The sequence below is a fragment of the Myripristis murdjan genome, chromosome 11, assembly GCF_902150065.1.
Source record: "Myripristis murdjan chromosome 11, fMyrMur1.1, whole genome shotgun sequence".
Classification (NCBI taxonomy): domain Eukaryota; kingdom Metazoa; phylum Chordata; class Actinopteri; order Holocentriformes; family Holocentridae; genus Myripristis; species Myripristis murdjan.
The window spans coordinates 23,452,438-23,473,657 of record NC_043990.1 but is presented as its reverse complement, the minus strand read 5'-3'; the positions used below and the strand labels follow the sequence as shown (position 1 = coordinate 23,473,657).

Sequence of the window (21,220 nt, the reverse complement as noted above, 5' to 3'; positions counted from 1 at the left end):
GAAAGGATGTTCTCAAATCCGTCATTGTTTGAGCTTTGGATACAGTTGTGTTTCACTCAGGTCTGTATTTCCTACACCGTGATGCTGGAAGCCCACAGATCAGAGCTTTCTCTGTTTCTTGTCTTTCGTCTTGGTGTATTTTAATGTGCTTTAGATGACACTAATGCTCTGATGTGGTCCACTGTTGTACACCTTTAAAATGTTAAAGCAGGGATCTTTCAAAAAAAAAAAAAAAAAAAAAAAAAAACAAGATTCTACTACCTTAATGTACATTTGTAGGTATAGAAACTTCAGTACATATAAACTAAGATTAAATTCACAGTTGTCACTATCTTTAGATTTAAAATTCCATAGTAGTTTCAATAATAGCACTTTAACCACTATATACACAGAGTGCATTAGACAAATTAGACAAATATTCAAAAAACAAAACAAAACAAAGAAGTCAGGTCAAAAGAAAAAGTTTTTTTATTCTCTTGAGAGTGAGAATTGTGCTCTACAGAATAGAAAGGTTCTGGTGAGATGTTTCCATGTTGTGAGTCTCTGATCGCTCCACAAATTTAGAGAGAGGGCCTTTTCTCTCCAGATAATGACTTGAGCATGTTTTCCCTACATTGGGTGATTTGCTTTGATCTCACTTAATTTCTTTGGTTTTTCATTTAATTTGACATTAAAAGTCTTCCAAATGGCGTCTGTCTGCTGGTGAACTGCTGGCTGATCTCATAGGCTCGTCCGACCGGCCCCTCTTACACCTGAAGCTGTAAATCATTTCAGGAAAATCAGACGACCTGCAAGTATTTTTTGCTAAGACTACCAAACATTAAGATAAATAGCAGCACAGTATGGTCATGGCATTTTTAACTGCACTTACGCTTTTCATAATCCTTTCACAAAGTTCATCCTGAGAAAGAGGCCGTCCTTCTTCATCAGGGAGGGATTCCTCTCTGAGGAGCAGTCATTGAAACAGACACACACTGATCAGTCTCGGTGCTGAAAGTGTTACAACCTTTGCATGAATTTGATTAGAAATACATTAAAGTCAGAGTAAATGCAGTAGAGTATTCACTCAATGATTGGTGGTTGGATCATAGTATTCTCCTTAAGCATTCCTAGGTTTTGACCCAACAGGGACATGGCCAGGTCTTCTGGATTGTAGTCTCTGTCTGCATCCTGTAAGGAGGCAAAATGGACAGAGATTAGATTTCAGAGCAGAAATGAGTGCAGTGGTTAATGTTGTAAGTCTGTCTGTGCCATTCTGACTGGTTACTTTGGAGTTGATGAAAGCTTGCAAAGTGAGCAGCTTATTGGTCTTCTCTTCCACCAGACCCACGTAGGACATGATGTTGCTCTCGCTGATCCCTGCAGAGGAGCCCAGCTTATCTTCTAACACAGAGCGGTCACACTCGAGCTTGGACAAGATGCTGTTCAACCCTGTGAGGAAACAAGGAGCCAGGGAGCTGCTTGTGCTTTCTTGTGTATGATAAGTATTTATAAAAAGTTTAGGGTGAGCAAGTGTGAGCATGCAGGTTAGAGCTGGGCAATATACTGATATTATATGGATATCGTGACGTAATAAGACTACATGTCCTCTGGGATTTTGGTTATTGTAATATTGTGATCTGAGTTAAGTGTTGTCTTTTCCTGATTTTAAATGCAACACAGTGAAGAGATGACATTTTCTTTAACTTATTAGACTGTTGTAGCTGCTCTGGTATTTGCCTCTACCTGCTTGGTCATCATATTCACATTACTACTGATTGTTAATCAAAAATCTCTTCTTTAAGTATCTTGTGAAAGCACCAGAAGTCGTCCCTTCAGTATCATCACAACATGAATATCGAGGTATTTCATCAAAGACATCAGGATGTTTATGTTTTTCCATATTGCCCATCCCTGATGCAGGTACATAAGGGTTTGAGAAACAACACCTGTTTTAATCTGGTCCAGGGTTTTGCTCACAACGCTGGCTTCTTTTTCATACTCCTCAGCTTTGGATTCTGTCCCCCTCTGACACCCCTCAATGTCTCTCAGCAAAGTCTGCTGGACTTCCTTCTGTTGTAAACGTTCCACTTGAAACTGCTCCATTTTAGCCTGGATCTGCAAGGGGCACGCATTTTATCACAAATAGATGCTGGATGAGGACACACAACTTGAATGATAGTCCTTCCGCTTTATTCACTCTTATTGCTCTCAAAATAACTTCCACCTCTCTCTTTAGCTTTTATTTAATTCTAAGGTCAAAGAAATATTATTAGGGCTCTAAGTGCCTTGCCTACTGGTTACATCTAATTTTGATGAACTACAAATTTAAGGGGATTGCACAGTAGCATAATCTTTATGGAAGAGTAAAAATAATGAGCAGGGTGTTAACAGGCACAAGCTTACAGACTTACCTGGTTGATTTGCTCCATCAGTGCCTCAGCCTCAGTGTTTTGTTCATTCACAAAATTGAAGAGAGCAAAATTCTGGTCCTCAGCTACACAGCAAAACAGTAATTCAGTGAGATACATTTTCCTACTCAGAGCTGAAATGGTTCACTCTGTTTGACAAACTGATCCCTTTACATTAATGTAGCTGTTATGAGACCTTGCAGCTAGAAAACTTAACCTGAGTGAAAATTTCACTGCCTGTCATTTTGGCTCAGCCCACTCAAACTACAACAATTACAACTGTAGCTATAGCATAACTGTCCCAACATAGAAATAACCAGTGATATAAATTCTGAAACTATAACACCCACTGCCAGGCGGAGGCCCAGGATCAAGATTAGCCCCACTCCTTACATCTCTACACTGGGAAACACTAGAAGCAACATTAAAAGAAAACAATGGATTTGTGCATGGCTATATGTGTGACAGTTTGCTGAGTGACTCACCCTGGATGAACCTGGTGACCAGCATGTCCAGGTTGTCCTCTCCTGTCACAGCCTGAATCCTCTCAAAAACCTCCTGCAGAGTCTCCACTGACTCCTCCCCTGAGCCAGTCAGCTTGTGCTCCTTCAGCCCTGATACTGGGACATGCAAACGTCATTATCATCTCAGTTCAAGTTCAAGTTTATTTACAGCCCTAAATGACAGTTACAGTCCCAAAGATGCGTTTGACAAACTATTTTATTCTTGTAAATGTCCTTAATGTCCTTTACTTGTGTTTGGAAGTAGTCATAAATCACTGTTTTTTGTTTGTTTGTTTGTTTGTTTGTTTTTTTTACCTCTAATACGGTCTTCAAGGACCCATCAGCTGACATACGGTGGGAATCGCTCTCTTATCACAATATAAAGTTTAAAAAAATATTATTTTGTCACCTTGGAATTCCACCTGACATTTTTGTCAAAACTGGGTAATTCAAATGATCTAATTGTACAATAACACTATGTGTGGTGTGATTGTTAGTTTTATGCATTTTTGGACTTTATTGAGAGGGAATTGTCCTGGATATCAGTTGTGCTGTACGGAATGCGAAAACTTCAAAGCTCAATATCTCAAAACCGTTCAGATCCTTATAATTCCTAGTTGATTTGTCTGCAAATTGTGCAGTGCGAAATTGCACATTTGATATTCTGTTATTCATATTATGGATCATTAGTAGTATGATAATCATAAATAACTTCACTTTCACTGCTGCCATTATTATGATCATTAATACTGTCAGAATAGAAACATCAGATACAACAGGACTTCCAGGTCTTACACTGTCTGCGTCCCATCTCCTGATCCTCATCCTGGCCCGTCCTCTCGCTGCACTTGGTGGTCATAAACTCTTTGAGGAGCCGCTCATGTGCAATAACCTTCTCCGCTTCTTTCATCTCAGCATTGTGCTGGCCAAGGTCCTTCACCGCCTTTTCCTTCATCATGGTTATCTTGGACTGAGCCTCCACCCTAAGCCACGCAGAATTATAAATTACATCTTCAACAACAAACGCCATGAACCACATCATACTCTGTTTTTTTTCTTTCTTTTTCTAATTGACGTGACCACCTCAAAGCAAATCTCACCTGGCATCGTGAGCAGCAATAGACAGGGTAACGGTTTTCCCAATGTCCTTGCGGATATCCTGCAGCTCCTGCAACAGACAGGAAACAACGAACCAATAACTGCAGCCAAAGTATTTTGTGGGCAATTGAGAACCAATGTAAAATCTTCAAAATAACAGACTAAAACTATAAAAGCCAAGGCATCCCATTAAAAGTAACTATTGGGCCTGGTCTCTGGTGTGTTGGGAACGTGATCTCTGACCTTGACCAGCCTGTGGTACAGCTTCTGGAAAGAGGAACGCTCCACCTGCAGATTCTCCAACTCTTCTCTCAGATGTTTGTTTGCAGTCATCTCCTCATTGAAGCAAATAGTGGCCTGCAGAGGACATACAACGCACATAAAAGCAATATTTGTAATAATGTGCCAACATGAAAATTTGTCATGTGGTGAAACACAGCCTGATTGTGCAGACAAAGTCACGACTTTCAGTGAAATGATCAATCAAAGTAACAGTAAGTGATGCAATCTGATTTCCTGGTGCAGTGCAATGAGCCTTATAACTCACTCTGTGTAGTTTGTTTTCCAAGGTGCGTATGGCCTTCTGAGTCCGCTGTGCCTCAGACTTGTGTGTGTCAACGGTACCTTTTCTCAGCTCGGTCAGCTTCTTCTCCATGTCCGAGATCTGTTCACATCACACAGACATGGCATCAGCTATCTCTATCTGTGACCTTAGCAAGCCTTGAAAATGATCGTATATGTTATATATATTTCTGTTTATCTGTGTGTTTCAGGCGTGTGAGCGGCAAAGTGGAAAGGGTTTTGACCTCCTTCTTTAGTTCATTCTGACACTGCTTCTCCCTCTCCAGCTCCTCCTCAACCTGCCCCAGGTCTGCACAGAGTCTCTGGGCGTCCTCACTGCCCTTCTGCCGCGGGGACACATTCTCATACATCTGCAGACTTCTCTGCAGTTCCTCCTGCTCTCTCTGCAGCCGCTCTACCTCTTGCCTTCACCCGCAAAATCACACAAACAGCGGATTAGATGATACACGCACATACATACACACAGAGCAATGACAATAAGGTGTAGGCGTGCCATTTCACCGTTGTTTGCGAATCTGCTCCTGCGCCCGGGTGTTGTAGGCCTGCAAATCTCTGCCCATGATCTTAAACTGTCTCTGCAGTTTGGCCAGCTCCGATTCTGCTCAGAGGACAACAGACAACCTCAGCGTTTCAGTTAAGTTACATCTTTAAATCTGACAGGACATGTTCTCAAAATAGGGCTGAATATGAATATGATTTTAAAAAAGCTTGACTCTCACTTTTTAATTCTAATAATGTGATTGTCGAATGTTTTTCTTATGTCACAGAGAATATGACTTGCAGGTCAGGGTATCTGTGTAGCACCACAGTACTTAATTTATAATGCTGTCTCACATTTTACCTTTATCAAAAACATCACAACTCCTGTGATTTAGATATTGCCCTGGAGCATGTTGTGACTTTGATGACACTTTGATTAACTGTTTGCCCTTAATATTTCATATTATAAAACAACATAACCAGCATTACCTGTGCCATCTATATCCATCGTGCTGGTGTGTGAGTAAGTTAGACTCTTGCTGATCTTCCTCCAGTAATAGTCCTTTATATGTTGAAAATAAACAGCAATATTATTACTATTTATACACATTCGAATTTACTGACTTTTTTTTTTTTATCAATTACGATAAATTTGACAGCTATAATTTAAATCTCCAGAAAATGATTATAATAACAATTGTTGCCCAAGTTAATGTGTCAGGTACTATGTGTCTTGTTGACTACCTAAATAACACTCATCCAAAACAACTAGAACTAATGTGTATAAAATGTTGATATTTCTTGATTTTTACAGCTAAAAAGCCCTGAAAACATATGTTAATTTTATCTTTGCCCACTTGTCCCCATTAAATTAGTTAAAGTGTATTTCGAGGCGTTAATGGGGATCAAACTGCCCCCAAAGATATTAGGAGGGTTAACCAAAACCATGACCAAACCTTACTGTTAGTGTGTTTCCAATTAACAGCACATACAATTTAGGAGCTGAGCTAGCGTTAGGTCAGCAGAACGAACGAGAAATATTACGAAGTACTACAGTAATGGTAGCTAATCGTTAGCGAGCTATGCTAACTAGTAACAGTCGTTAGACGTTAGTATTTAAATGTTATCTCCCAAACGTTTGGTGTTAATGAGCCTACAAACCTGCTGTTTTGCTTGAACTCCCAAGTCTAATTTTATTAAAGTTCACTAACTAAGGAAGCTGGCACCCTGCTGCTACAAAACAGTGAACAAATGGTCAGGTTGGGAGCAGCAAAGTTGAGCGTACCTGCTGAAAGGTGTCCAAATTCCCCAGTGGGTTTAGGAGCAGAGACTGTTGTTGGACACTGTTGCTAGGTGACGGGAGTGAGCGCGCTGCAGGGGGAGGGGCTCCGGGTCTGAAGGCAGCACCCACAGAAAACATCTAAGCAATGAATACCAAGCCTTATCCTTACAAGACAAGTGATCTCTATCATATAGAGGCTAGATGCAGGAGAAAAAGTCGTGGCTCGTCCGTAGTTTGTTTCAAATAACTTTTGAAATAATAACTTTTTCTGCACAAAAAAAAAAAATGTTTTCCATGTATGTCAGGAACATTCTTCAATACAGCTGATTGATACTTAAAAACTTTTGGTGAAATTCAAAATATCATCAGCCACCCACATATAAAAGAAACAATTATAAATTATATAAAATATAAATATAAATTGTGTAGAACCTGTAGACAGCAGCACACACCAAATACAGGCTGTGCCACCGGGCGAATATTGTATCAGTGGCAGAAAAGAATGGTACAGAGAAAAAAGGGGAGATTTTATTTCATAATACAACCAAACATCAAACACATCTTCAAACTGGGGGGAACAGACTGCAGAAATTGTATTAAACCACGATCCATCTGTTACATATAAAACTGGCCGAATATGGAACAAAGATTTTTCCTTGAGCTTAATACTCGTTGCAGATGACTGGGAAATGATTAAAAGAGTCCATCACACAACACACCAGGGTCCACCTTTTTCATAACTTTAAATCTGAATCAGAATGATCTGAATAATCATAAATAATTTTCCTGGACATAAAGATGATCTCACTGATTTTGAGCCACTTTTTCAAAACATAGTTATATTAGTTCATGCTGATCCAGATCATGGACTTCTAAATCTGAATTTGGAGTGCATTTCATACTCCTCTATGTGGCCATTCTGCTGAGCAAATTTGGTAATGAAAGAGCAATCATTCATGATCTAGAGAGATGTTACATTTATTTTCCATTTAGTTCAGACAGCATGTAGGCCTAGTAATTAAGAATAGAAGAAATTAAGTTAAAATCCCATCCCTGCATGTCCTTGCTAGCATAAAGTGGGTAAATATTAACATGATGATATGTTTTCAATGTTCTGGACACATTTTGTACACATCTGTGTTTCTTTGGAATCAGTAAAACACGTAAGAGAAATCAGCATTTTACACAAATTAGTTTTAGCTGTTTTGGATGACACTGAGGAACTATAACATGTCATTTCTAGTCTTCAAAAAACTTCAGGGTCCTACCAGAGGGCGGGGGGCGTGATGTATTAAGAGGAGTGAGTGGGGGAGGTTATGTATTATTTAAAGAGCTGAAAAATAATGTTAGTAAATGTGAAGGTAACAAGAGGGCTAAACGCATGTTTAACTGATTTCTAGCGTCTGACCTGTAGGGGGCAGCAGTGTGCCTTAGCTGCTTCTCGTCTGCCAGAAACCGAAGAAGAAAAGTAAGGAGGAAGAAGAACAACAACCGGCAAGCATCGCTCCTGGTGGCTGAACACAAAGACATGAGAAAATGCTCAGTCTTACTGGTGGAAAATAACACTTCTGTAAGCTAAAGACACCTAAACTGTGCACAGTGTCTGTTTGGACGTCACCACCCACAGGAAACGACGAGTTAGCTCGACAGGAGGTAACAAACGCAAACAAGCTGCGCTAACGTTCAAATTTAGCTAACTAGCGGACTTGTGCTACACCGACATGGCCACTAACACTCCGGGACAAGCCTTCCAAAACAAGACCCGTGTGGCTATCCTGGCCGAGCTGGACAAAGAGAAGAGGCGGCTCCTGCAGAGCCAGTCCATGAACAGCCCGGGGGCCAGCATCCCGCTGTCGCGGCCCGGGCTGAAGGAGTTCCGGGACAGCGCCGAGCAGCAGCACATCGCCGCGCAGCAGAAGGCGGCGCTGCAGCACGCGCACGTGCACTCGTCCGGCTTCTTCATCACCCAGGACTCCTCTTTTGGAAACCTCATCCTCCCCGTGCTGCCGCGCCTCGAGCCCGGTGACCTCTGACCCTGTGCCCGGACATCCCAGCGGGCACACTGAGACAAACATTCAGATCACCTCCGCTGCGCACTGTGTGTTGTAAAAACTTGTGTTGTATTCCTTAAGCTCCTCAGCTCAGACTGATCCACATTCATGCTGAGTAATGAGCTTGCTGCTGAACTGTGCTGGGGCAGACAACCCCACTATTAACAGAAATGTCACTTGTATTGCATTTGTTACTGAATTTATTGAAAATATTAAAATAAAGTATTTAAATATACACGTTCAAATAAATTGTTGTCTATACACTCAGTGACCACTTCATCAGGTCCACCTGTGCAACCTAATACAATCCAGTCCAACAGTTCTGCCATCAAGTTTCCTTTCCTGCTGCCTATAATGTTCAGGTTTTCTTTTTGTCACAGTAATAGAGGTGTTCATTCACTTCTATGTTTGGCATTGAGCTCATAGTGCTACTGTTGTACTGGACTGCATTTTATTGAGAGCTGTTTCCACGATTCTACCCCCCTCATGTATATAAACGAGGGATGGGGGCAAGGGTAGACATCTTTAGTGTGCTCAAAAACGTAGGAATTTGTTGAACTATGGCATGGAAGCCCTGGTGAGGTATTGGTCATTACCCCTCTGAGAACAGGACATACAGGTCTTAATCAAACACACAGAATACACACATAGAATAGGCATGCACCCTACTGGGCCATGCACATACTGAAATAAACAAGAAACAGTCAAATATGTACTGATGCATTGCAACAGGTATGATGAAGGGAAAAAGAGAATTATTATTAGGACTAAATGATGGAAAACAAAATGTTACCCTGGAGAATCTGTCAGGGAAGGCATCGAGTAATATACACAATCTTCTGATGATTTAAAACCAGCATGAACATTACAGAGAACTTGTGTTTTCCAGATTCAGATTACCAGATTCCCGTGCCCACCCATCCATTCCAGTAGGTGGCGGTAATGCCCTTGCAAGCTGGTTTGTCCATCTCCATTGGCACTTAAAGTAGTTAGAAGAAGAGGCCCTCTCGATTGGTTTTCCCTTGTGCCTGAGTGAATCGATCACAGAGCGACTGGCAGCGCTGATGCAACTCTGACAGGTCCAGCCGGTCTCAGTCACACTCTCACACCTCTCGCAGTCAGGAGCTCGTCTTGAGGTAAGTGAGCGGGTTATGCGGTGTGGCTGCGGGGCAGACTGTCGTTTCTCTCGGTTGAACCAGGGGCAGGCAGAGCACACTGGCCGGCCAGCGCGGAAACCTCACCGCGGCTAACGGCGGCTACACATGGTCAGGTCGGCTAACCAGCTACACATGACTGCCCACCGTGTCCATTCACTTCCACCGTGTCAGCGGCTCGCCCAGCTAGCCAGAGAGCTAACACGATAGCTGTAAGCAGCCAGTGAGTGGCATATGTTTGGCGAAAGGATGAATCTGCGCTTTCGTTTACGATGATCTTACACGGAGTCCGGCCGCTCGGCGCGAGTCGTTCACACTCATACATGAAGACGGCAAACCAGACTCCATTAAATAATCTTTCACTTCAGCGTGATCTTGCTAGTCCATCGAATCAAAACAGAAAGTGATGCAAGACCTGTCAGCAATCAGGATCAGATCAGTTCGGCGTACAAATGAATCACCATGCACCGCATCATATCAATAAAGTCTCAGTTTAAAGCCAATGTGTTTGGTAGAATGCCATTAGAATGACAGTCGGAGTAATTCTCCCAAAGTTATTTTGTAAATAAGAGTCAGTGATTCTCAGTGTACTGTGTGACAGCTCTTTACAGTGCGTTTGGTCTCTATCCAAAGCATTTTGCATTTCACTGCAATATATTCTGAATAGATTTTTAAAAACTTCTGCCGTCATCTCCTCTTTCTCGGTCTTTCGCCGGCCAGAAGCCTCAGGTGCCATGGCAGAACAGCTCAGCCCGGATGAGAAGTTCAATCTCATCACAAGGAACCTGCAGGTGGGTGTGGGTGGGACACGTAAAAACACACACAGGGATTGTATTATGTCCCTCTTGTGGCTCGGTCTGATGGATCCATGCTTGTGTTTTCCTGCAGGAGGTTCTGGGTGAGGAGAAGCTGAAGCAGGTTCTCCAGGAGAGAGAGCTCAAGGTGTACTGGGGCACAGCGACCACCGGCAAGCCTCATGTCGCTTACTTTGTCCCCATGTCCAAGATCGCAGACTTCCTCAAGGCTGGCTGTGAGGTGAGCAGACTTGTTGATCTTGTTGATCGACTGTCCTGTTTGTACTTTGGGTGTGTGTGGGTGTGGGTGTGTGATGCGATATCATCTTCACATTCACTGGTAGCTTATTGCAGACTCTTTCCTCATTCCCTCCGTTTGTTTTCCTCAGGTGACCATCCTGTTTGCGGACCTGCATGCCTACTTGGACAACATGAAGGCTCCCTGGGAGCTGCTGGAGCTCCGGGTGCAGTACTACGAGCAGGTCATCAAGGCCATGTTGGAGAGCATCGGGGTTCCACTGGATAAACTGAAGTTTATCAAGGGAACCGACTTCCAGCTCAGCAGGTGAGTTGTACATCTACACTGTCAGTTTTCCCATAGTGCCTCTGCAGCCTGAAATCAAGCCGAGGTGTTGCACCCCTCCTCTCTCTCTTCATTACTGTCAGAGAGTATACTCTGGATGTGTACCGCCTGTCCTCCATGGTGACGGAGCACGATGCTAAGAAAGCCGGAGCGGAGGTGGTCAAACAGGTGGAGCATCCTCTGCTGAGTGGCCTGCTCTATCCAGGACTGCAGGTAAAAACACGGCTCTAAAAGATGCCCTAAGATCACTCAGAGTTATAATAATGATTACAGTCACAGCAAAACTGTCCATATTGTGATACCACTGCCCAAGTAAAAGACATTAATAAACTGTAGAATCTACTGGAAATCATCCTGTGATGTCTTTGTCATCAGGCACTCGATGAGGAGTACCTGAAAGTTGACGCCCAGTTTGGAGGAGTCGACCAAAGGAAGATTTTCACCTTGGCTGAAAAGGTACTGTCTCCCTCCGTCCCCGCACATTTCCTCCCACCTTTCAGCCACTGAGCCCTCCTGCTCTTGTTGACACTGTTTTCCAGATGAGTGTGGACACAACAGCACTCTGATGTTGTAATACCTGATCTTTAGAATTAGATCTCAAACATCACATTGAAATGTCAAGTATAAATGTACTGTATGATCACAATGTATTTGCTTCCAGTACTTGCCCTCCCTGGGCTACGCCAAGCGCTCCCATCTGATGAACCCCATGGTGCCAGGACTGACTGGGGCCAAGATGAGCTCCTCAGAGGAAGTAAGGACGCAGATGTATTTTTTTTTTGTTTGTTTGTTTGTTGGGAAAAGCTAAAACAATCATAACTTTATATGCACATTGTTTTCCAAAGCTCTTGGCCAGTCATGACTTGTATTTTCTGTTGGTGGCTGCAGGAGTCAAAGATTGATCTGCTGGACAAGAGGGAGGATGTGAAGAAGAAGCTGAAGAAGGCTTTCTGCGAGCCGGGCAACATCGAGAACAATGGAGTCCTGTCCTTTGTCAAATACGTCCTCTTCCCTCTGCATGGAGGTACAAAACTCATCTTTCCATCTCTGTCCCTGAACTCCTTCCCCCGATTTCCTGACACTTTTGAACAGAGCGTATGTTTGGTGTCACTCCGTTTCAGAGTTTGGCATCAAAAGAGACCCGAAGTGGGGGGGAGACAAAGTCTACACCGAGTTCGAGGAGGTGGAGAAGGACTTTGCACAAGAGGTAGAGGATGGCGTACTTCAGCACCTAGCTAAAAGACATGCACCTCAGTGTATAGCTGCACTCCTATAAAGGCCCCAGTTTACCTTCATGCCTCCTAACCTCTGACCTTTTTAGATGATCCACCCTGGAGACCTGAAGGCCTCAGTGGAAGTAGCACTAAACCAACTGCTGGACCCAATCAGAAAGAAGTTTGAGTTGCCTGAGCTCCGCAAACTCACCAACTCTGCCTACCCCGACCCCTCGAAAACCAGTCAGTATCATACTAACACTTGTCACCTCATCTGTCCCTTCACACCCAGATACAGGGTCACAAATGGTGCTGTGGCAATGGGAAGGCATGTAGAAATTAAAGGTCATTTCATGTGTCTGTGATCAGAAGCAGCAGGAAAAGGTGCCAAAGCAGGAGGAGGGGGAGGAGGAGGAGAGGACGATGAGCTGGTCCCCTCCAGACTGGACATCAGGGTGGGCAAAGTCATCAGCGTGGAGAAGGTAGGCGGTCAAAACACCCCTGCCCTGTTTCAGGACAGCTGGAGGGTCTTTTAAAAAGTTAAAATCTTGTTGTATGACTTAATTGCATTTGATTAAGAGTGATTAGAATTGCTTTGATTAGTATTATCTTGGTCTATCAACACTGAAACAAGTGCCAATGAATTTTATGATGGCCAGAAAGACTATAAAAAACAAACAAACAAACCAAAAAACCCTTCACTGAACTGTCATATTGAAAAAAAAAAACATTTTTTTTTTTCATTTTAATATGCCATGCTTCTACATAAAACAATAGGGAAAGGCCCTCCATCGGCAACCTAGAGGTAAATAAATAATAAAAAAAACAGATTGGAAGGAATTTATAAAGTGCAAGTTTAATAATGCTACAAATAAACACACAGATTAACAAAAGTGCACAAACAAGTAATGAATGACCACAAAAAAGGTTTAGGCAGCCTTCATCAGTGTCAGTGCTGTCAGTCCCAGTAGGAAGCAGTTCATTTGGAGCATGCATTTTCTCTTTGGATACACTTTATGAGGCTTTACTTCATGAGATTGCCAAAAAAAAATAAAAAAATGTAATGGTACCATAATAAGCTGCTGCCTGATTTCAGCACCCGGATGCCGATTCGCTCTACCTGGAGAAGATAGACGTGGGAGAGGCGGAGCCGAGGACGGTAGTCAGCGGGCTGGTGGCCTACGTTTCCCAGGAGGACTTGCAGGACAGAATGGTGTTGCTGCTGTGCAATCTCAAACCCCAAAAGATGCGCGGAATCGAGTCTCAAGCCATGCTGCTATGTGCCTCTGTGTGAGTGTTATTGCTGTTTTTTTTTTTTTTTTTTTGCACAAACACACACACACACACACACACACACATTTGGCAACTCATCCTACGTCTGCACTTTCTTCTTCACTTTCTAAACCTCTCTCTGATTGGCTGGTTTCTAGTGACGGGGAGCCCAGGAGGGTGGAGCCTCTCGACCCCCCAGAGGGCTCGTCGCCGGGGGAGCAGGTCTTTGTTGAGGGCTATGAGACAGGCAAACCAGACGACAAACTCAACCCAAAGAAGAAGGTGTGGGAGAAGCTGCAGGTACGTTTCAGCAAGACTCTCTGTATCTCTGTGCTGTAAAAACACTTCCCACTTGGCACACATTCCCACATGCCGTGCCAGCCACAGGTGAGGCGAGGCGTGACTGGCTCTTGTGTTTCAGGGTGTTGTTGCTTTCGATTCAGAACAATGGCCGATTCTCCTGCTGTTATGAACACGCACATTAATGCTGTCCTTCACTCAGATGGATAGTAGCTGCATTGTCTTGGAGACTTTTCCAGATTTTTTTTTTTGAAAACACCCAAACAACAACAAAAAAAAATCTAACACAGTCTTTTGACTGACCCATGAATCTTACAGGTTTTGTTTCACGCTAGTTTCACAGAGCAAGATTCCTAGAAATTGAAATTGCCAGATCAACTTTTCCAGTGTCAACTCTGGATCCTGTTAACATAGGAAAATTTGTGGAAAATATCTGGGTGAAGCTGCATATGTGAAATGGATTTCTGTCCACTACAGCGGTACAAAATATTTCCTTTAAAGCAGCAGACATAAATGAGAAATGCAGTTCTCATATGATCCCTAAATAAGATGTCTGCCACTTGGAAGAGACCTCTGCTCCCTCTCTTCTTCTCCTAACAAAGTGCGTATACATCATGGGTTGAACTGAACATGTGTTTTTCTCTCGTCTCTGCCAGGTTGACCTGAAGGTGTCAGAGGAGTGTGTAGCCCAGTGGAAAGACAAGCATTTGATGACCAAACTTGGACAGATCACATGCAAGACACTGAAAGGAGGCAACATCAGTTAAACACACACACACACACACTCATCGCCACTCAGCACTGAAACTGCTCCCACTGGCCGCCCTCACAGCGAGAATCCACTCATCATCTTATCACCATGGTAACGGCAGCGCTCAAACTTCATCGGCATGGTTCTCGAGGGGGAGAAAAATCGGAGCAAGATTGGACATGAATGCCAAAAATCTCAAATGGTTGGGACGAGCATGAAAAAAGTATCTTGCTTTGTCATGTATTATGAAAAAGAATTTTAACTCAACAATCTCAAGAGCTATGTACAACAAAATGTATACGACTAATCAGACTCTTCATTGTAATGTCATTATGATTCAGTACTATGGCATTTTTACCAGGCATTGTGCGCTTTCAGTAACTCACTTCGAAATACAATATTACAAATGTTGAAACAGCTTATGTTTTACAAACGATACTCATAAAATAGGAATAACCTCCTCTTCATTAGTGCAGTAATGGTTACTTGGAAGCTGGCAGGAAACATCTCAGGTGTTGAAAAGGGAATTCATGTTTCAGTAGTTTTTTCTGGGGTTTAAAATCTGTGGTGGTGGCTTCCTCTGCAGTAAATGTCAGGTTGTGGGTCAGTCTGTGAGGCTTCATTCATGACAAACGGTTTCATTGGCAAGTTTCAGGTGTTGGATGTATATAAAAATCAATATGCCTTGTATAAGACTACATGGGGTGGTTGTATTGGGTGTAAGGCTGTACAGAAATCAGTATCGGGACATGAACTGTCATGTGATTAATATTACATCAAATCTAATATGAAATAAACGCTGCCTGAAATCTGTGGTCTGTGAATACCTGAACAGGTGAAAAGACTGAGTACAGAGTAAAGTTCATGCTTTCTGTCCAGAAGCATTGGGACTAATGACATTATATAAGACATCTATACCAAATCTCTAAAGAATAAAGGCAAGAAAACGACATTTCCAATACTTTAATTTTATTTATAGAAGTAATAACTGTACATAATTCTTTGAAATCATCAAAATGTTTACTTTTTCACGACTCTATGGATGAAGAGAGTCAAAATAATTCATTGACCAATGACTTTGCTGGGTAAAGGCATTTTGTGCAAATCGTGATTGGGGCTGGACTTTCCACCAAACAGGCCGGGTGGGGCAAGAGTTGCAGATACGGAGAGGGAAGATCAATTTACGTTCCTCGAAGAAAGCCTGACCTCACACTAAGTCTACTCCAGTGTATCAATCTTCCAGGGCTGATCTAGACATCGGTAGCCCCAAGAGTGGTTTTCAGAAGAAAATACTTTTTAAATATTCTATATTTGGTAAGAAAAGGTGACTGACAGTGCTAATAGTGGAACCAACCACGCATAAATAAATAGGATACTTGTGAGTATGGTCTTACTCAAATGATTTTATAGAATGTGTCGGGTTGACCTTTAGTACATCTAAGCGAGATTGTGCAGGTTGTTATTTCTACTGTTATTTTAATCACTCGTCTAAACTGTGACAGCTTATCTACTGTAGCTTTACAAAAGTGCCTTTGTCCTGACAAAACATCGCTCCCTTGTTCTTGTGAGTGTGCACCATCCCTTTTCACTATTATGGACCCATCTATCCACACAGTGAAAAGCAGGACTGAAAGTATGATCTTTTTTCACTCTTTAAGCAAACAAAATGAAAAACAAAGCTTTTCTCTTTTTGTAATGATGCTTATAGTGAATGTCATTGTCAGCCTTTTGAGACAAAACCGCATAAATGCCTATGCGAAGGAAGCATTATATTATAATAGAAAAACAAACTTTCAGATAAAAGTAACCTTAACAGACAATAAGCCTCTGTACAGAAATTGCCTTGTCCAGAAAACTCTTTTTCTCTCTCAGCTGCAGTGACCACTACCTAATTCAACCTCTGGGAGGCGATCTCACACAAGCCAAATATTTACAGTCCAGCCGAAGTACACCATTTCATCCTGAGGGGCCTTAGTAGGAGAGGAGAGATAATATAGCTTAGAAAAATACTCCAGAATAAAGCTATCATAAGAAACTGGGACCAACACATTTTTTGCATAAATATGTAGGAAGGCCATTACAGGCTAAGGCTTTTGGAGAAGATGTATCACACAAAAATGCTCAGATGAGTCTCTCAGTAATGTCACTCGCTGCTGTGATTTCTCTTTCTCTTGCTTGTGGTCTTTGCTTGTTCCTCTGGCATGAGCCCAGTCCTTACTTAATCACCATGGAGCTTTTTCTCAAAACAGCGTTTCAATTGTGTCTGCTGTCACTGTTGTAGCTGGAAGGGGGAAGATGAGAGGAGGTTAGAGATGATGGCATCACCATAATACAGTTACAGGAACAGGCATAAAGAGCATTCAGTCCCTCAGTCTAATTCAATTGGTGAGACATGATCATGAGCTTTAGGTTAAGGCAGCCTGAAGCACATGCTTGCAAATTCAACTATAGAACGCAGCAAATGTATAGCAAGAGGGGAGTTTGTGTAAGTGCTTGTGAGTGTAGTTTTCTCCCATTAGTATGGAGAAAAATCTGCTTTTTTAAGCAAATGTTGCTTAGCAGCTCAAAATCATGGTAATGCTGGTATTTGCATTCTGCCTTTCCATGACAAGAGTGGCATGATTGTTATTGATCGATTGTACGACTGAATCAGCCTTAACACATTTCTGTGTTAACACAGTCAGCAATACATCAAATTCCTGCAACACACTGATCAGGAAAAATGGGCCAGCTTTCATGACTCGAGCTGGTTTTCATGACTCAAAGGCCTTTTTTTTTTTGCTTACAAATGTAAGCTTTGCAGCTCTGTCCATTTTTGATTTCTGTAGTTATGTCACTGCTAAATGTGTGTTTTATTGGATTTTGCTGCAATCAGTTTACCTTCTATTCTTTTTCATTTTAATCTCTAAATTACAAAGCCCTCTAGGGATGGGTGTTGCAAATTATCATTCGCTACAGCTACTATGATACTTGAATTGGATAGCTGTTTTCAGTTTGTCTATGTACATTGTATCAATCCTTATGAAATACGTAATTAATTAATTAATTAATAACATTGCAGCTCTCACTTGTTTCCGTGGGAGGTGTTTTTTGGCCCACAGGTTGTACTGTTGCCATCACTCCATTGGTTTCGGTACTGAGCTCCATCTTTGCAGAAAAAGCAGGGAGTTTCAGCGAAGGGTTGCTGCTTCCATGGGCTGGTTTCTTAGCGACTGGCGGTGGAACTTTATCAGATCTCATTCCACCATTGGAGAAAGCAATGGCCTTTGAATGGTCAGAAACCTGCATGAGCTCAGCTGCTAAGCTTTGCTTCAGACTTGCTTGAGCTTCGGGAGTTGCAACCGGAGTTTCTATGACAACTTTTTTTGTGCTCCTGGAGAAGATAAAGCTGGCGGTAGAGGCTGGGGACTTGTGCATGTCACCTATGTCAGGTGACTTGGGTGATGGAGCCCCTGGGTCACTGGTGCTGCTACTGGTGGATGATCTCAGACCCAAACGGGCTGGAAGACCATCTCTTGAAGACATAGCTGCAGTTTTCATACGTATGGCTTCTTGTAAGCGCATGGAGGGGGCGTTTAGTGTTACAGTGGATGTTTTCACTGTCTGAGATTTTAGAGACAAAGACTTGCGGATGGGCTTTTGTGGAATGTTTTGAGGTCCTGCAATTGAGACTGGGCAGTTGTCCTGAACTGCTGCCCCTCCGTTTGTTGACTTGTTGTCCTCCGAGGTGGCTTTCACCTGATCTTCAGCCATGCTGACTGATCTGAGCCGGACCATTTGAAGCAGGGAAGGGGTGACGAGTGGTATATTAGCATCCTCTTTGGGAATGGGTGCACTTTTGTGTCGGGAAAGTAGCTCCTTGCTTCTGGTGTCTCTGCTTGATAGACTGGGCTGCCTTCTGAAATTCACTCCAGGGCCTTGGTTCTCCACTGGTAAAGGGGGTGCTACAGGGACACTAATTTGAATTGGAAGTGGGACACTGACTGGTGGCTCTGGGGGAGTTTGATCTTCAATTTTCAGAGTGTCTGGCTTTGGGACACTGCTTGGGGGAACTAATGCAAAGACTGATAATGGCTTCTCGGTTGTTGTAGTAGGTGGCGGAGGAGGGGCTTCCACCGGTGGAGGTGGGACACCCTTCGGAAGAGATGAAACTGCTCTGTAGCAAATATCTTTATCGGTGTCAGCTTTGGGAAATTGTACATCATCTTCTGGTTTTGCCTCATTCACCACAGTCTGTGGCACAACTGGGGGCAAATCTGCAGTTTCTTCATTCATAGACTTCCCAGCTTCAACTGAATCGTTAATTGTCACTCCAACTTCCTCTAGAGCAATGGGCCTGTTTGGAGCATCAATCTCTGCAATGCAACTGTCCAACATATCTGGCAAACTGTCTGTCATGAAAGGAGGAGGAGGGGGAGGGAAGTCCATCTCGTCTCCTCCATCAAAGACTGCGTCCCCTTCCAAAGGAGGTGGAGGAGGGGGCCAGCAAGACTCTAAAACATGGATCTCCTCCTGTACCTCTTTTAACTCATCAGGTGGCATGGACACTGATGATGGAGGTGTCTTTCTTGAGGGAGGAGGTGTAGGGTGATAGGGAGGGGGAGGTGTGGCAGGAGGTGAGACTTTATTAATTTTAGGGACATCAACATAAAGTGTCTGCATAGGCGTGACTTCACCTCTGTCTGTCTCAACCTCACTCTTATCAGCTAAAACCTCAGCTCCAGTCTGTGATGAGGATGCATCATTCTCAACAGATACATGAACTTCTATCTTGACATCAGCACATACTTCCTGTGGCTGTGTCTCTAACAATTTGTTTGACACTGATTCCTCTCTGGGTGATACTGGAATGGTTTTCGGCATGACAGGAGGGGGCTCTTTCTTTGGCATTGTCTCTGGACTCTGTACGTCTTTAACCAGTGAGCTACTCTTATTCTTATCTTGAATTTGAACACCCATACTTGCCTCTACCTTCTCTGGAACTGACTGCCTTTCTTGTTCTGTACTTGGACATTCCCTACTCTCTAGCTCCTGACTGACACTTTCTACAACTGTCTCTAACAATGCTTCAGGTTTGTCTTGAAGGACTGTTTCTTTGCTTTCTGACAATTCTAAGACAGGTTTCTCTATAGGTACCTGTTTTTCAGCTGAGTCTTTACTGGCCTCTGACGGAGTTTCTATGATTTTAACTGTGCCGTCCTTCAACTGTCCTGGTTTCTGCAGCTGAGTTTGTTTATCGACATTAGGGCAAGGCCCACAGAGGAGCTCAAAGGTGCGTCTGTTATGAGCCCATGTTTCTGGTGGAGGAGGACAAGGTGCTTTAACCTTTGGAGGTGGTGGGATGTTGAAGAAATCTCTGATTGCCAAGGTTGCAGTTGGACAATTGTTGACTGGTGTTATCTTCTCTGTTGCAGCAACAGAGGGCAGAGATCCCTGCTGAGACGGACAAGAGCTACTTGTGGAAACATCTTGATTGACAGGCTCAGAAGTAGTAGATGATAAAGAGGTAAGAGAGGAGGAAGCAGAAGCTGCTGAGGATGAGGCCCGAGACACAGATCTCTCTGGTTTGACTGGTTTCTTTTTCTGTTTTTCGGGGGAGGTGGGGGAAATCCCTTTTGGGGAAAGGGTTGGGGTTCCACTCTGACTGGAATAGCCACTGGAGGGGGACATGGTCCTTTCAAATTTACCCCCTTCTGATGGAGTTTTCTGTGGGGAGGAACTACTGGATTCTGACCGGGGCTCTGGTGTTCCTCCAGTCCCATTAGAGGAGGCTTGTGAGGGGCTTAAAGGACTGGAGGAGGCTGAAGATCTGGAATCATTTAGAGAGCTGGATCCAGCAGAGTTAGATGCAGATTTTGGGGTCTCAGTGACATCTGCAGTGGCTAATTTTGTCACATCAGTTGATAAAATATTTTCTGTTGCAGTTTCCACCTCTCCAAGCACAGAATCATTGAGATTTTTGCTATCCACGAGATTTCTGGAGTTGCTCTTTATCTTGTTATTGTGAAGAGAATTTGTTCTCCGTGGAGGTGCTGGGGGCAGCTTGGTCTTCATAACAGACAGATTACGAGAGAAAGGCCGGCTGTTCCTCATATACTCCCCAGCCGTTAATGACCCTGACACACCAGACTCAGGCCCTGGGCCCTTAACAAGACATTCAACTTTACTGCTGGGGCTGCTAACCGAGCTAACTGAGCTCAAATGGTCCTGATCTCCACCAGGCTGCTTTGGCTGGCTTTCCTGTCCAGGGAGGCCCACTGTCTGTGTGTTACCACTGTATGTAGTCCCCTTAGAGAAGATGGTGGATGAGTTTGACATAACAGTCTCAGAAGACTGCGACTGGCTCCAGTTAGACCCTGAAGCTGATGCAGGCATTGGGGTGGAGGAGTTGTGGGAGTTGTCAATGTGGGAACCATCTCCTTCTGATCTTCTTGATGATGCAGGACTGACTGACGAGTCCCCTGATGCCAGGCTGCTTTTGCTCACAGTGCGAACACTCCCGCCATGATTGCTGCTTTTTCCATGTGTCCGGCTGCTGCTGCGGTCAATTTGAATGACTTCGATTGAGGCTGGTAAGACAGCATTAGGGATGATTTTAGACAAGTAGGTAGCCTGAGGAGAGATAGACATCACTGGGCCCTGGAAACAACAGGAAAAATAATTTTCAAAGTTATGTATTTGAACAGTCAAGTTACAACACTATTTTACACAATTTTTCCAGATTAACATTTCATAAGAGTAACTCAGTCTGAATTGTGATGCTATC

The 21,220-nt window shown here is 43.3% G+C and overlaps 4 protein-coding genes across 7 annotated transcripts in view; 2 read left to right on the top strand and 2 right to left on the bottom strand.

Moving 5' to 3' along the window:
• Positions 1–450: 450 nt before the first annotated feature.
• odad1 (outer dynein arm docking complex subunit 1) lies at positions 451–7,865 on the bottom strand. Of its 2 annotated transcripts, XM_030064508.1 has the most exons (16): positions 7,744–7,865; positions 6,339–6,447; positions 5,543–5,615; positions 5,075–5,171; positions 4,798–4,978; positions 4,539–4,655; positions 4,235–4,348; positions 3,994–4,061; positions 3,689–3,876; positions 2,876–3,010; positions 2,394–2,476; positions 1,929–2,097; positions 1,268–1,431; positions 1,067–1,170; positions 872–944; positions 451–758 (listed from the first exon to the last, which is right to left on the bottom strand). In XM_030064508.1, exons 1-16 carry the CDS (start codon positions 7,863–7,865, stop codon positions 747–749), a joined length of 1,809 nt encoding a protein of 602 aa, XP_029920368.1. In that variant the 3' UTR covers positions 451–746. The 2 variants fall into 2 exon arrangements, with proteins under 2 accessions (XP_029920368.1, XP_029920369.1); XM_030064509.1 differs by lacking the exons at positions 6,339–6,447; positions 7,744–7,865 and adding an exon at positions 6,215–6,328.
• On the top strand, positions 7,810–8,631 carry LOC115368406 (SOSS complex subunit C-like). The gene has a single exon (XM_030064511.1). The coding sequence runs from the start codon at positions 8,057–8,059 to the stop codon at positions 8,366–8,368; it is 312 nt and encodes a 103-aa protein (XP_029920371.1). The 5' UTR covers positions 7,810–8,056; the 3' UTR covers positions 8,369–8,631.
• A 744-nt stretch (positions 8,632–9,375) lies between these two features.
• Positions 9,376–15,267, top strand: yars1 (tyrosyl-tRNA synthetase 1). Its single transcript, XM_030063320.1, has 14 exons — positions 9,376–9,522; positions 10,261–10,331; positions 10,429–10,575; positions 10,724–10,899; positions 11,001–11,130; positions 11,293–11,373; positions 11,579–11,671; positions 11,806–11,941; positions 12,039–12,124; positions 12,239–12,374; positions 12,501–12,613; positions 13,228–13,421; positions 13,562–13,703; positions 14,360–15,267. Exons 2-14 carry the CDS (start codon positions 10,275–10,277, stop codon positions 14,468–14,470), a joined length of 1,602 nt encoding a protein of 533 aa, XP_029919180.1. The 5' UTR covers positions 9,376–9,522; positions 10,261–10,274; the 3' UTR covers positions 14,471–15,267.
• Positions 15,268–15,957: 690 nt separating this feature from the next.
• Positions 15,958–21,220, bottom strand: part of nhsl3 (NHS like 3) — a 55,914-nt gene continuing 50,651 nt past the window's right edge. For all 3 annotated transcript variants that reach the window (XM_030063317.1, XM_030063318.1, XM_030063319.1), the window contains 2 exons: positions 17,523–21,093; positions 15,958–16,735 (listed from right to left, as the gene is read on the bottom strand). In XM_030063317.1, coding sequence (XP_029919177.1) covers positions 16,695–16,735; positions 17,523–21,093 — 3,612 coding nt within the window. In that variant the 3' untranslated portion in view covers positions 15,958–16,694. The remainder of the gene's footprint in view (positions 16,736–17,522; positions 21,094–21,220) is intronic.